The sequence below is a fragment of the Acanthaster planci genome, linkage group LG11, assembly GCF_054643075.1.
Source record: "Acanthaster planci isolate LZ-2023a linkage group LG11, COTS_SCS, whole genome shotgun sequence".
Taxonomy (NCBI): domain Eukaryota; kingdom Metazoa; phylum Echinodermata; class Asteroidea; order Valvatida; family Acanthasteridae; genus Acanthaster; species Acanthaster planci.
In genome coordinates this window covers 1,187,689-1,201,692 of record NC_141787.1, presented here as the reverse complement: position 1 = coordinate 1,201,692, position 14,004 = coordinate 1,187,689, and the positions used below count along the sequence as shown (strand labels likewise).

The 14,004-nt window shown below is 41.7% G+C and overlaps 2 protein-coding genes across 5 annotated transcripts in view; one reads left to right on the top strand and one right to left on the bottom strand.

Moving 5' to 3' along the window:
- The window catches only part of LOC110975739 (LIM homeobox transcription factor 1-beta-like), a 59,868-nt gene extending 50,359 nt beyond the window's left edge, over window positions 1–9,509 (top strand). The window contains exons 3-7 of one of the 2 annotated variants that reach the window (XM_087143176.1): window positions 4,406–4,629; window positions 5,231–5,352; window positions 5,783–5,860; window positions 6,990–7,089; window positions 7,416–9,509. In XM_087143176.1, coding sequence (XP_086999302.1) covers window positions 4,406–4,629; window positions 5,231–5,352; window positions 5,783–5,860; window positions 6,990–7,089; window positions 7,416–7,837 — 946 coding nt within the window. In that variant the 3' untranslated portion in view covers window positions 7,838–9,509. The remainder of the gene's footprint in view (window positions 1–4,405; window positions 4,630–5,230; window positions 5,353–5,782; window positions 5,861–6,989; window positions 7,090–7,415) is intronic. The other variant, XM_022228488.2, reaches the window with a different exon arrangement.
- Window positions 1–14,004, bottom strand: part of LOC110975742 (phytanoyl-CoA dioxygenase domain-containing protein 1-like) — a 105,600-nt gene that overhangs the window by 84,730 nt on the left and 6,866 nt on the right. For 2 of the 3 annotated variants that reach the window (XR_015427165.1, XR_015427164.1), the window contains exons 7-10: window positions 13,514–13,633; window positions 12,795–12,921; window positions 12,097–12,182; window positions 5,765–5,855 (exon numbers count right to left, since the gene is read on the bottom strand). Coding sequence is in view for 1 of the 3 variants with exons in the window: in XM_022228493.2 (XP_022084185.2) it covers window positions 12,131–12,182; window positions 12,795–12,921; window positions 13,514–13,633 (299 nt within the window). In the remaining 2 variants the exon portion in view is untranslated. Of the gene's footprint in view, window positions 1–5,764; window positions 5,856–9,506; window positions 12,183–12,794; window positions 12,922–13,513; window positions 13,634–14,004 lie in introns of those variants that run through there. The other variant, XM_022228493.2, reaches the window with a different exon arrangement.

Genomic DNA, 14,004 nt, shown 5'->3' with positions numbered 1-14,004 from the left:
TGTGTGTATGAGTGTGTTGGGGGGGTATTGCTGTGGGTTCTGGGTTCTTACTGCCCGCCGCGGTCGACCACACAACACAGGATTAATTAAGATAGATGAGGAGGCAACGCAGGCCTGTGCCTCAATGTACAGAGCGTGAGGCTGCATAAATCAAACGAGATATTTCCTCTGGATAGTTATGTAGGAATCTGAGCAACCACAAACTGTAGAATCTCAAAAGGCTTCCATGCATGCTTGCCAACTGTGTATTTTATTGGGGGGGGGAGAGGTATTCTATTTAATTACATGTAAGAGTAGCCGACAGGCATAACAGTAAATTTCTTATGAGTTTTACGTCAGCACTGAAAACTACGATGTAGGCTAAGAATAACACACAGGAAGTGGTATTATTCTACTGATCATTTCAATGTCATGTCGTATCTTTTGTCAACGCGGCCAGTCGCTGTACAACAAAGCAGCCACTAAGATAAGAGACAGATCAGCAGAAACAAAGAGAAGCCAATGGGTTGCTATGACCAAGTCCAGTAGCGGATCGAGAAGATGTAAGGCTGGGGAACAGGGAACTTGACGGTTACCACTTATCAAAGCAGTAGAACCTGTACTGCCGAGACGCCTGAGCGATCAATCAACCCATGCCATCCACACATTATAGCCAAATCAATTGGCGGGCTAATCATATCCTTTTAAGCTGATAGAATTGAGTTTGTCAGCAAACTGAGGGAACATCACTGGGTCTAAGGCAAGCACTCGTTTTCATAACAATCAGAACTACAGAAGAAATGGAACAAAAAATACAAATGGGTGAAAACCGGCTTAAAATACGATTATCTAGAGAGGTAATAGATACAATAGAAAGTCCAATGGCAAACACTGAAATCCACAAAGCAACCAAATCAATAAACCCTCAGAAACCTTTCTCCAATTTCAAACAGCAACTTCAACCACTGGGCAAATGTTTTGATCAAAAAAATACTCAGAAGAACTGTGATTAAAGAAGCATCTAGGAATATCATCTTTCTCCGCCAAGAAATTTCAAATAACAAGTGCCCCTACATTCATGGAACACAGCAAACTACTCAGCCGATAGACTAAATTACATTCCTTATTGCCAATTTTAGCACCTTGCCTCGTGTTCTGTTGCCTTTAACACCACAATTTTTTTTTTACTATTTGAGCAGTCTCTTCTCCAAGCACTCCCCATAAATTCCCAAGCGCATGTTATTAGCATGGCAATATTGCCGATACCTTTGAGGGGGAGGGGGTTCGGCAAAGCACAGGGAGAAAGATGTGTTGCCGTGACAACGACCTCTGTGTCATTTCCTGCCACATGTAAGGTGTTCAGCAAGTGATGAAGGGGGGAAAAAGAGAAGTGCCATGCCACCAAGTGTAATTATTAGCAAGTTTTTTTTCCATCTCTGCTGGAAAAACATCCCAATCTTGACAAGCTGTCAGCTGACAGTGGGATGAAAAACAACGATTTTTATAATTCGGAACACCACAACTTTTTCTGCCTATGATTCTTCACTGTTACACAACCTCTTAAAGTGAATAAATTCTATCAAAAAGATTAGTGCAAGTTGACAGTGTCTTGCACAATTCGCAGCAGATTCACTTTATCCTTACAGTTTATGGGAAGAATCTCAACAATGAAAAAACCTGTGCAATTACTGGACAGCCCATCAAATTTCTTTCCAAATTGTGTATTTTTTCTGGCCCAAATATATTTCAGACAAGATATATCGAATTGACGAGGCTGTATGCATGCATCAGTGTTTTATTGCTGAAACTTCTTTATTAAAAACACTGCACTATGCTTGCTGACAAATCTTCACCCCCCCAAAATACCCACATAACTCCCTCGTCTTTTTTCACCAGGTGAATACTTCAACACCTGACAGCTTTTAAGTTTGACCAAAAATACATGCCTACTTTTGGCAGTATACAATGATATAACTAAACCTTGTGACAAGGGGATGATTCACTGTAAATTTGTTGTCATCCGGCGGAGTGAACCCAGATAGAACGTTTCTTTTTGGTAATAATTGGCCAATTTACAACCAATCACTGGTAAAGCTGGATACAGGATTCCTGCAATAGATAATTGAGGTTTGGATAAAAAAGCACCCCCCAATCAATATGAAGCAGTACAATGTTATAAATCCAGTGGTGACTTCCCCTAATTGAACAATTGTTCCCAGGACTTGCTCTCTGGCATGATGTGCATCAAGTGTTGCCATGGCGGCGAGAATGAAAGCAAGACAAACCTACATCCCATCATGCTTGTTTGACAACAAGAGAAGGGGCCTATAATCAAAAGATGCTTAATTACTAATTTGCGCTGGGTTATGTCAGTGTTGCGGTTTAACAATGCCCCTGTGCACTGGCAAGGGCTCCAACCCCTACATCTTGGCAATTTGGCCGGCCATGTCATAAGACACTGAACCCGCCGTGAATGCTAATTCAAGCGTGCAGCCTTTTCCGACACCGCCAATAAAGAAAGCCAGAGAAAACAGAACGGTCCAGAGAGTGATTGCTCGACGGGAGAATGAAGCGGCAGGACCGCTGGTTTCACAATGCCAGCCTAATTGCATGAACAATGGCTCAGCCCTGCTAGCCGGCCGATGCCATGAATGGTGCTAATCACAGGGATTTAAGACATTGTACCCTGCCACGTGACCGCCGTGTCTTGATAGCCTCCACTGATCCTACAGGAAGTGGACACAGAGGTTCTCAAGGCAGGGGTCTGAATGACGTCCCGGTGAGGGGATTTATAAAATCTTCCCATCACTATGAAGGCAGAACGACAGTGTTTAACCACACTCTTTTTTCACATGTATGCTCTATTTGGATATCACTTACGGGGGAACAATGAAAAATTCAGGCTGTTTAAGTAGGGCAAGAAGAATGTAGCATGGCTTTTTGTTGAGCTGTTGCTGCATGAACAAAAATCTTAAGGCCTGAGGAAGCGAGAAAAAGGATGTTCAGTTTGACCAGCTTTAGCTGAGGCTATTTTTAAATCACCTCAGTGAACTGTTTGAATACAGATCACAAGAATCATTTTTCCATTGTCTGTTACTGTATCACTTTGAAGCATTAAAATCAAAAATCAAAATGGATTTGACTACACACTATGTAGCATGCTTAATTTTGAATCCTATTTGAGTTTTCTCTGCTTCAAATGAAATATAAAGTCATCTTTTTGGAAGCACTTCCAAAGTTCAATGTTTCTAGTGGCAATGCTCTTGATAGATTGACATATAAAATACTGACAAGTGGAAAAAAAATCAGTTCACCTCAAAAAAAAAAAAAAAAAAAAAAATGGAAACAGTCCCCATCTTTGTTTCAGGCCGGTGCTTGGCCATGCCTCCATGAATGTGTAGCTGGCCTCTCTTGATGTATTCATGCTCACGATCAAGACATCCTGAAGGCCCATGAGTAAATGACGGCTATAAGCCGGTGTTGGGTGGCCCTTCCTCCCCTCTGGCTAGCCTGAATGCTACGCTGGCATTGTTTGAAACATCCAGCTTTCCATATGTCTTTTTCGGCTGGAGGGAGAGAGGGGGCGAGGGAACTGAAAATCCTCTTGGTTTAGAGATAAATGTGAATGTTTTTTTCTTGGTTGGCGCGGGGGTTAAAATTGGCTATGATTTGCCATGTGACAAATCTTTTGTTTTCTGTGCGACATTCCATGGAAAATGAAGCTTACATGTCCCTGTATTGTATTAGTAATAAGGAAATTAAAAATTTAGCATTTACATGTAGGTAGCAATGCATGAAATACTTTCAATGTTTCTGTCCTCAGTACTTATGTACTTTTACAATCCAGTGTTCATACATTAAAAAAATAAAAATTCCCATGATGCAAAATATTTGTTAAAATTTCTATACAAACACAAGTTCACGCGAGTCTGCTGTAGGAAAAATCACGCCAGCGTGGTTGGGGGCAGCTTTGGTTAACTACTAACATTTCAGTATTTTTCCAGCAAAGTCAGATACGTGGATGGCCATTTATCCAGTGCTACAATAAACAATGCGAGTGATGTACAGGGAATTGAAATGAACTCGATTATCAGAGAGGATAAACAAGAGGAACTGGATACAAGATGATTGGGCTCCCCAATGGGAATTCCAAGTACAGGCCTCCATCGCAACTGACAACCTTGCCAGAAAGTACTCCTAATGATGATGCAGACTGACATTAGGGACTTTATGAGAGACTCCAGCCAAGATTAACTCAAGGGACAACCAAAGCTGACACGATACAACAGCATACCGAGTCAATGCTTGCATCTCCAACCGCAGTTAGCGAACCAAAGAATTTGTTCTTAATGAAAATCACCACAACCAGACATCCCCCCAATCGTCTGTTCTTATTTGTCCCTCCCTCGTTTGCTCTCCCCCGCAGGTTGTTTGGAACAAAGTGCAATAGCTGTCTGCAGTCCATCCCATCCAGCGAGCTGGTGATGCGGGCGCTGAGCAACGTCTACCATCTGAGATGCTTCACTTGTGTCATCTGCCGGCAGCAACTAAAGAAGGGTGATGAGTTTGTGCTGAAAGAGAACCGGCTCTACTGCAAGGACGACTACACCAAGGAGCAGAGTACCATTGAACAGAAAGGTATGCTGCCAGGTACGACGGCGATTCTTGCTTCGATACAACAAATCGAATCAAGCAAAAAATAGATGCTCTCTTGGCACAATGGCATCATTACACGGCGCACTTTGGTTTGTGAATCCATTTTACTAATGATTAACCCACGGATGCTTACGACGGCCAAGTTCAGGCTAGGCAGATAATTTTACTTAGCATACTTTTTTACTTGGTAAAAATAAGCTGGGAATCACTGACCAGAATACATAACACAGTGGCAAATTTTGGCCGGTACCCCGCTAAGTGGTTATGTTCCATGATAAGTAGCCTCTTCTCCAAAAAGAATCATTCCACCAATCAGAATCGTTGACAGAGTTCTGAATGGATTTTTACGAGGAATTAAAAGCATGAAATTACCAAGGACAAAAGTCATCGGGTCACACCTGCTGCTGCATGCATGCATGTATTAGCACAGTCACAGTAACACACATGGAAATCAGACAACAGTAAACTCCCTGCCACAAGAATTTAAAGCTAGCTATTATTGAAAAAAAATGTTTAACAATTAAGTCAAAGAGCAGCTGCATGTGCATGTATACTTCAAGTCTATTTAATTCCTTGACATTTTTGCTTCTTGTAGTGTCACGTAAAGAGACTTCAGATGGGCGGAAAGGGCCCAAGAGACCTCGAACAATCTTGACCACTCAGCAGAGACGAGCCTTCAAGGCATCCTTCGAAGTCTCCTCCAAACCTTGTCGAAAGGTAAGACTACCTACCTATTTGCCTGTGGTCTATGATTCTCTGCGACCGAGTCTGATACACATGGCTGAAAAAGCAGGCTATCAACGAAACAGCCTTCAGCTACGCAAGAAACACAACCAACCTCTGCAACCTTTTCTTTTCCTGTGGCAAACAGTTTCGAATTTCTCAAGTGGTGTTGTAAACAAAAACATTTCTTGAAATGTTACAAGTTTCCCTTTTGACTGAGACAATAGAGGGCAGCAAACACATCTACAGAGCCTAGAGTGTTCTGGACAAGTACCTACATACTTCCACCAGAGTGCCTGGTTTATCCACATCAAACTTGCCCTCAGTCATGTTTTACATGGATTGTAACAGTGAACGAAACTTTACAGAATGGTGTAAAACGAATGTATATTCAAATCATTCTTACTTTCTTCCATTTTCCAAGGTGCGAGAGTCCCTAGCTGCTGAGACAGGACTGAGTGTCCGTGTGGTTCAAGTCTGGTTCCAGAACCAAAGAGCTAAGGTGAGAGGAGAGACAGGAGACATCCTGAATACAAAAAGTAATTTTCCACAACTTAATTCATGCTTTTAACCAGAAAAAGAAAAAAAGAAAAGAAAACCAAAGGATAAGAAAAAAAAGAAATGAGGCAGGTTGCCAGTCGATATTGTGGTGGTGCCATGCAGTATGAATCAAGCTCACAACTGAGGACACACAGCAAGTCAACACCTCGACCAAGTAAAGATAGAAGCTTCTAACTCATGCCTTATCAAGCTAGCTCAACAATCAATTTGACATTTGGTCATTAAATACCAAACTGGTGAAAAGGAGAGCCGAGTTACAGTTCAGAACAGCCAATCAGCACCCGGAACCAAAGACCAGTTCTGCATTTCAAACCAAAGCGCTGCCTCTACATGTACATGTAAGATGCTTCAAATCTCCCTCCCCCATTTTCAAGTGCCCCTCCCCCTTGATGGGGCTCCCCACTAGATGCCGGCGCAGTATATGCCATGTTTTGAAACAAAACCTAATCACTGGCTACAACAAAACAGTATTTTGCCAACGAAACCCTGTTTCAAAGACAATATCTCCACACCACATTGCTGTCTGGATGCCTGCCTTGTTTAGGAATCGGCCATGTGACTTTCTCCTTCCTTGGATGTTTCTCCACAATATCTGTGCTATATGCACCCCTGGAAACTGTTGATTTCTAACTTAAACAGAAAATCCTACATTTGTGATAAATTATATTACATGATCCCAAACCAGGCTGGCAATTCCATGGTGACTAAAGTGGTGCATTATTTCCTTGAGAATTTTTTAGCTTGAGACATTTGAAAAAGTTATTGGCTAAACATTTTAGGAAGGAAGTACCAGTATTTTTGGCTTTTGGTAAGAGAGTGCAAGTTAGAGATGACAAATTCTGTGAAAGTATCAAAGCCTTCAAGTCACTATCTTCTGAGGACTACAAACTTTGGCCAGCTGTGGCAAGACTCCAATCTATTGAAGTTTAAGACTTTCCTGAAAGAAATATGTCTATCAAATTTTTGTACTCTCTCACTGTTCCCAAGATTAAAGAGAAAATTATGACCTCAAAGTCCTCCTTGTTCTTCTCAGTGGTAAAGACATCTTGCAAATTGGCTTTTCTCCACAGATGAAAAAACTGGCCAGGAAGAATATGACAGAGCAAGAGGCGGCAGCTCAGAGGCGAAGTGGTCAGAACAGGCACCGTAGGAACAAGGACAAGAATGATGGTGAGACATCAGGAAATAATACATCATAAAACTTTCTTTGCCCTTGCATGAGGATGCTCTTTACCTACCTATCCATTATTGCATGAAAAGCTGGCAGCAGTGGGATACAAACCCCATGTCATTTCAGTACATGTACCTCTACGGGCTGCATTTTCAAGTTGATCAAACGTTTATGCAACTGCAACTGCTTGAACAATATAACCAATGCTACAGCATTCGTTTTAACTGATGAAACTTTACTTTTAACCAAGGTTGTCTGGAATGAAGGATTCTAAATGCTGGGTTTTCAGTTGCTGTGATGCCTCATGCAGTTTCTTGTCTTACAGATTCTGATAGTGATGACAGTACGTGCGTCAAGATGGACGATGACGATGATGATTTCTCCTTTGACGATCTTAGCAACCACGAATTCGACATGGGCCACAGCGTGACACCGCACATGACGCCACCCACGGCAGACCCTCCACCGTACCCGGAGTCCTCCATGTCCCTCTCCGTCCCCCCACCACAGGGGATGGCTTCCACCTCCCCTATGTACACCCACGATCACATGTTCTTGGCAGACGGCCCCCCACCCATAGACAGCGGTATTGATGATGACCTGGTGTCGACGAGTCAGGGAACCTCTCTTCATAGTAGTGGGAGCGAGTGTGAGGGGAACGGCCTGGTGCATCATAGTATCTCCATCAGCAATCCGATCGACAAGTTGTATTCAATGCAGGACTCGTACTTCAATGCAATTGAATGACTAGAAAATGTGTGAATCAACGCAGTGACTGTAACAATCAAACCCAAGGCAAGGGGGCTGCCATTTTGAATATCTTCCATACAGACCCAACAGCATGGCTCATGTCATCGGCTGGTGCCTTCAGAACAGCTCATGAAGACAGCTATCATTTGGGTTTATTTTAGAGACCAGACAGCAATGTACCAGATAGCAAACAATATTGTCTGCACTGCAAGAAATTTGGTGTCTCAACAATATATGTGGACCAATGGACTGCGTGTACAAATGATCCCCTCGACATCAACAAAGTGAGCGACAGAAACAGACACTTCAACAACACTGCCGCCATACACCAGGCAACCACAGCAAAACACTTCTGGTTGTAGACATTCTGACGAAAACTGGCCAAGCGTACTGTGCACCACACACTCAAGCCACTGGGTCTAGAATTCCTGTATGAGATCACACAAGAAAGGGCTGGTTCCTAAGTTATCAACTTCACTTATGATGGAAACACATGTACAGTCGAGGAATAAGACCAAGATGGCCGCCTTGATATTCACACAGAATGTGACCACCTCATCCACCAAATCACACAGTGATTTCACTCATGGCTACATTATAGTTACAGAACTCATTGCAATGTGTTAATGAAACCTTTGTAAATATAAACTCTTAGTTTTACATGCAATCCAATAGGCCAACCGCTGAGTCAACTCACACATCTTCATTGTTCGCTTTACCCAAAACCCTTAAATACCGACTTAATGATTCTCTCTAATCTCCTGTGAGAACTAGGTTCTGCAGAACCACCAAGTACATGTACTTGAGGATGGTCTTGGGTCTGCTGCAGAATCAACATGTGAGGGCGCCTTACACAGAACACAGAAACTCAAGCAGACGAGGCAACAGATGTGCAGCCAACAAATGTTTGCAACACATAACAGAATGTCTGTCTCTACAAAATTGTGGGATGATGCTGTGCTGCCATCCCATTCTAGTGAAAAAGCCCCGCCCCCCTTAATTTTGCCAGAAATCTAAACCACCCATCAGTGGCCTAAAATTGAAAGACTGGTAGACAAGTCCCCGGACTGGTCTGAGCTAGCATCGTTTTCATCTTCTCATCAAGTCAACACACATACATGTTTTGTGTGTAAACGTACAGGCCTATGCAATGTGTACCTGATTTTTTTGATCAACCTATCTATAAAAAAAGTGCAGGCCAAATACTTACTGAGTGCAAATTACAACCACATATATTTGCTCCAAATTTGTTAGTTCCAATTTATTTTTGTTCATGTTGTCTTTAGAACTTTACTGTCTGAACGTAGTTAATTGTACACTGTGTGCTACATGAAAGATGGCTTTTTCATGGTTCAAACAAAATGAAATGCTATCACTTTGTCAATGTGTTCAGTTAAGCCCAGATTAAACACCTTGTTTTATATGATGAAGTGACCTCTTTCCTGACTCCATAAGGTGCTGCATAAATGACAGAATCTGGTGAAGGTATGATTAGTGTAACTCAGTGCTGTGGCATAGCCAATCTTTCTTTGCCAGGCTAGGGGGTACACATGCATGTATATACCGTTTCTGCCGCCTCGAGAAGTCCACTGATCCCAACTCACATCTAACACAAACAAAAGCACTGAGCATAGACTTTACCAGAAAATGTGGCAGAATAAGAAACTTACGGTGTCTCTACACTGTAAACCAGAAGTCTGTTTATTCCAACTCTAATTTCCTTCCTAACAATCACTTTTACTGGGGTAGAGGGGACAGATAACCACCACAGCTGTTTTCTAAGGAGAGGTATAACGGACCTATTTATTGTTAAGAAGGCACAATAGCCATTTATACAGAGATTATCCTTATACTGTACATAGTAACTGTTTTTCTGTGTTTTCTCTTCACGTACTTATTTATTGACTAATATCCAGCTAAATATGAAGCAATCGCTTTTGTCTTTGAGTATTTAGCCAGTGAGCTTGGAACAATTTTTAACGTAGGACTAAATATAGATTTGTATATTTACAAGTATGTACTTCTCTGCCTGTTCGTTGATTAAAACACAAATAATTGGCAGGTTTTTATTTATTGTTTTATGGGAAAAGTAAAGCTACTGGTTTGTTGAAGAAAGGAAAACAGTAACACGCTCGCTGAACACAAAGATTGAGTACTAGATTAAAAGTACCACATTTGAACTCTACTTTCCTCTTTCAAAAATTGCAGCATCTGATGAAAACAAACACGAATAAAAGACGGAAATGTCACTCGTTGAGAAATTGACTGGGAGCTCACCTGCATGAATCTGTCATTTAAACATTCACTTCACCATCAACACCAACTTCTGCCCGATTTATCATACGATATGCTAGGAGATTGTAAGATGTTGATGGACCATTTAGACTGACCTGCAGCATGGTTACACCGGTGACCCAAGCAATTACCATGTGCAAATGGTATCATACTACTGTCCATCCCTATGTACATGCGTCATGCACTAAACAACATGACTCTTGACTGTCTAAGTGAAGGATGACTGGGAGAAGCAGGTGCTCAATACCCAACTCAAAATGCCAGGTGCCCATTTTTACTTTCCGGCTGTGTTAGCTTAGACCTTTGTGAATTCCAAAAATGGCTTCCTAAAATAGCATCTGGTTTACTTCACTCTGTCGAGTGTAGACGGGCAGCAATTCCTTGCTGTCAAAATGCTCTGCTTCTTGCCTGAGATTTTTAATATCACTGCAAATCAGTGGGTACTTGATTGTATGAAAAACAGAACTCAATTCCAAGCAAACCACTGAAGGCACACCCTGTAATAAAAGCTCTGGGAAAGCTGAAACTCTCCAGAAGAGAGATCTAATATACATCAAATTTTCAAGAACATTCCCTTCCACCAATATACAGTAAATTTGCTGAAGTAATGCCTCAGTTCCTACTGGCATAAAGGGATAAAAATTCAAGGTGGCTGCATTTCTGTTTTGCACTATGGGTCTTTTACATCACTTAACATTCAGCTAACCCTGACTGCCAATGCATTTGTCATCAGTCACAAGGTTTGTGGGAGCAACATGTAGGTGATTCATTTGTGAGTTGTACACGGTTCTGGGATAAGAAGCTTCCCCAGGCTTCTTCAGGTCCTAACATCCTCCCCTTTCCCCGTTTCTGTCCATTCAAAGCCAGCATACTGTTGAACCTTCAACCTTCTGAGCGAGGACACAGCATACTGTCTGGAAAGTTCCATCCAACTGTCCTTTTCAGAACCTCACTGACTATGCCCTACAAGATGCGGCAGTCATTCATGACAGGTCTCCACCTTCCTCCATCTTCCAAAATCCTAGAGCACCTCCTGGTAGATTTTGAAAGGTCTTGGAATGTTACATTTATACCTCACAAACACCACATACTGAATTTATAGACGACGTGAAATCATGTGGCTGTTTAGCCTACACGTAGCTTACATGGGCCCCAGATATCAAGCAGCTGTACTTAACCCGCTGTTTGGTCATGACATGTGCGAGTGTACAGTTTCCTCTACTGCCACCAGACACTAGAGGGCAGCATCTAAACTTACATGTAGGATCAATATCATTATATTTCTACAGACTGTAAGGAATACAAATACATGAACAGGGTGCATACCGTACACAAGAAACATGGGGTGTAATATTTTAGGCCAAGAGAGGAATTTACATTTGGAAAACTTTGACTCTACGGTACCGTGAGACAGTTATACAAATGTCTTTCCGTACTAGCTGCATTCCAGGTAATTAAAAATATATGTATATACATATACATACTGCACAAATGTTAAATTTGCAAGAGCCACAATTTAAAACTGAAACATTAAAATAACAATGAGTAAACTTGTAATATCAAACAAATAAAGAGTTACATGTGCATCAATGAATTAATGATATTAATACTGAACAATTAATACAACAAATGAATGAGTGAAAAATGTAACAATTTCAAAAACGATCAACAATGTCACACCTGGTGTGAATTTGTCCATTGAAAAAAAAATAAAAATTTCGATTTTGGATTTCCAAAATATTGTACAAATCTCAGAAGACAATGCTGGTTCTAATGTAATTTCAACACCAGATATGTAATCATTTCCAATGTTGAACCATGACCGAAATACAGTTTGACGGAGATGAATGTTCATGCTCTTCATGTGTTGCAAACTCAACGAGTGTGGCACTGTTGCAATGAGACAGCAAACTGCAACTCGGAACTCAACTCAACGCCTTTTCGTGCATGCAAGTACTCACTCCACCAAGTGCTACTTGAGATTGGTCGGAGAGTTCAGGAGGAGGTGTAGAGTTCGGGAAAGGGCATTTCTTTGCTGGGTTGGAGCCTGGAAAGATAAACGTGCATAGGTTAGCAAATGGTAGAATCTTTATGCTGTTATATCACAAAAGTAAAGTACAGCCAGTTTCAAACGTCGATGTCATCTTAAGCTTCAACCTCATAATGTCCCAGAATCCCTAAGGGTTTAAATTTCGGAACCGAGCAAGAACACTCAAATTTAAACCTCAATCCCAAATAAAAAATCTGATGTTTCCTCTGCTTAGCTAGGATTAGAGGAAGCCACTTGCAAGGTGTATCCAAACATGGCTGTGGCTGAGAATAACATGTGTGCCTATGGAAGCCACTGGCTAAAGGCTACAGCCACTCCCCAAAGACGTGTTTCTCTTAGCTGTAGCCAGCTGATTCAGACGAGGCCTGCAAATGGATTCTAAGTGCTCAACGCAGAAAGCCAAGAAATTCGGAATCCATAAATCAGGACCTAAAAACCTGCGCAGCTGGACCTCAGTGGAGCTTGAGCATGAACAAAACCAAAGTTTTGGGGAAAAAGGCCTGGTAGATCAGGGTTTTAGTGTTGATCTATCCCAGAGAGCAACCTTGTAATTTGTTCAGAATCTGGACCCAACTGCTTTTGTCAAAAGTTTTCCAAGAAACTTCCTACCAGTTTCCTTCATGCCACTTGCTGTCCAAGGATTCAGCAATGTGGAAGGTGTAGATGTGCCTGGACCTGTCTGAACGGTTCTCCTCACTCTTGTGAATGACTTGGCCGTGAATGAGTATGCAGGTTCCTGGGTCAAAATATAAACAAACCAGTCAGACGGAGGCTCTCCCCCAAGTGAGTCATTGTTGGGGGTTGCATTAACTTCCAGGTTTTGCCTTTAATAAATTTGATGTTACGATCACTGTATGCTCAGTTTTTTCTAAGCACTTGTAACTCATTGATAAGCTGACTTGGGTGGGATTCTAACATAGGACCTCCTCCGTAGTAATGCAGATCTTTCACTGTTCAACCAAAAGGGCTTGCTGGTGTTGATTGGTTGGTTGGGTATGGTGAGGAATTGCCATCAGTGCTTTTAAGAGCTTTTTCAGATAAGTAGTCAACTACAGGGTTGGATTAATGTATAACATTCCATGCTTTCAAGGGAATTTAAGAAAAGCAATCATGAGTGTACTTAGAAAAACGTAATACATAAGCAGGTGCTTTGAGTGCTAGTCCTACCCAAGTTGGCAAGTTGCGTTTTTTATGTAAACCCCCAGGAAGCATGAAGTGCTGGGGTCTTGTCCTAACAAATCAAAATCACACCCTTGGGATGAATGCAATATATACACCTTGGTATAGTGGCTCCACTGCTTGTAAATAGTTGGTCACAGCAAGCCTACCTGGTTCAACCTCTTCTGGAACAAAGAGGTTGGGATCCATGTCCAGGTTACGGTCACCAGTGAAAATGAGAGATGGTTCATCCCCATCGGGATTTCGAATCATGCGAGTCTTCACCTCCACTAAAGAAGATTGGGGGAAAAATAGACATAAGACTGTATGTTGTTGGAGAGGTGTTTGGCTAACATTTGAAGGTCAATGCAACAGGCCATCGAGTATTCATGCAAAGACCTATGGGTATGTGCACATTCTGATGAAAATTTTCAGTGCATACTGCGGACTGTGTGTGTACAAGCCAAGTGTAGTCAATCAATCTCAAGGTTGAATCTATACTTTCTGCCTGGGTTCAGGGAATACCCCTTTTGGGAGTTAGGTCCTAACTCATCAGGATTGACAAACAAAACTCTCATATAAACCAACTGGAACTCCACATAGTGAATATACAACTAGGATGTCAGAAAAAACAGCTAAGGAGATATCAAGCTACTTTGGA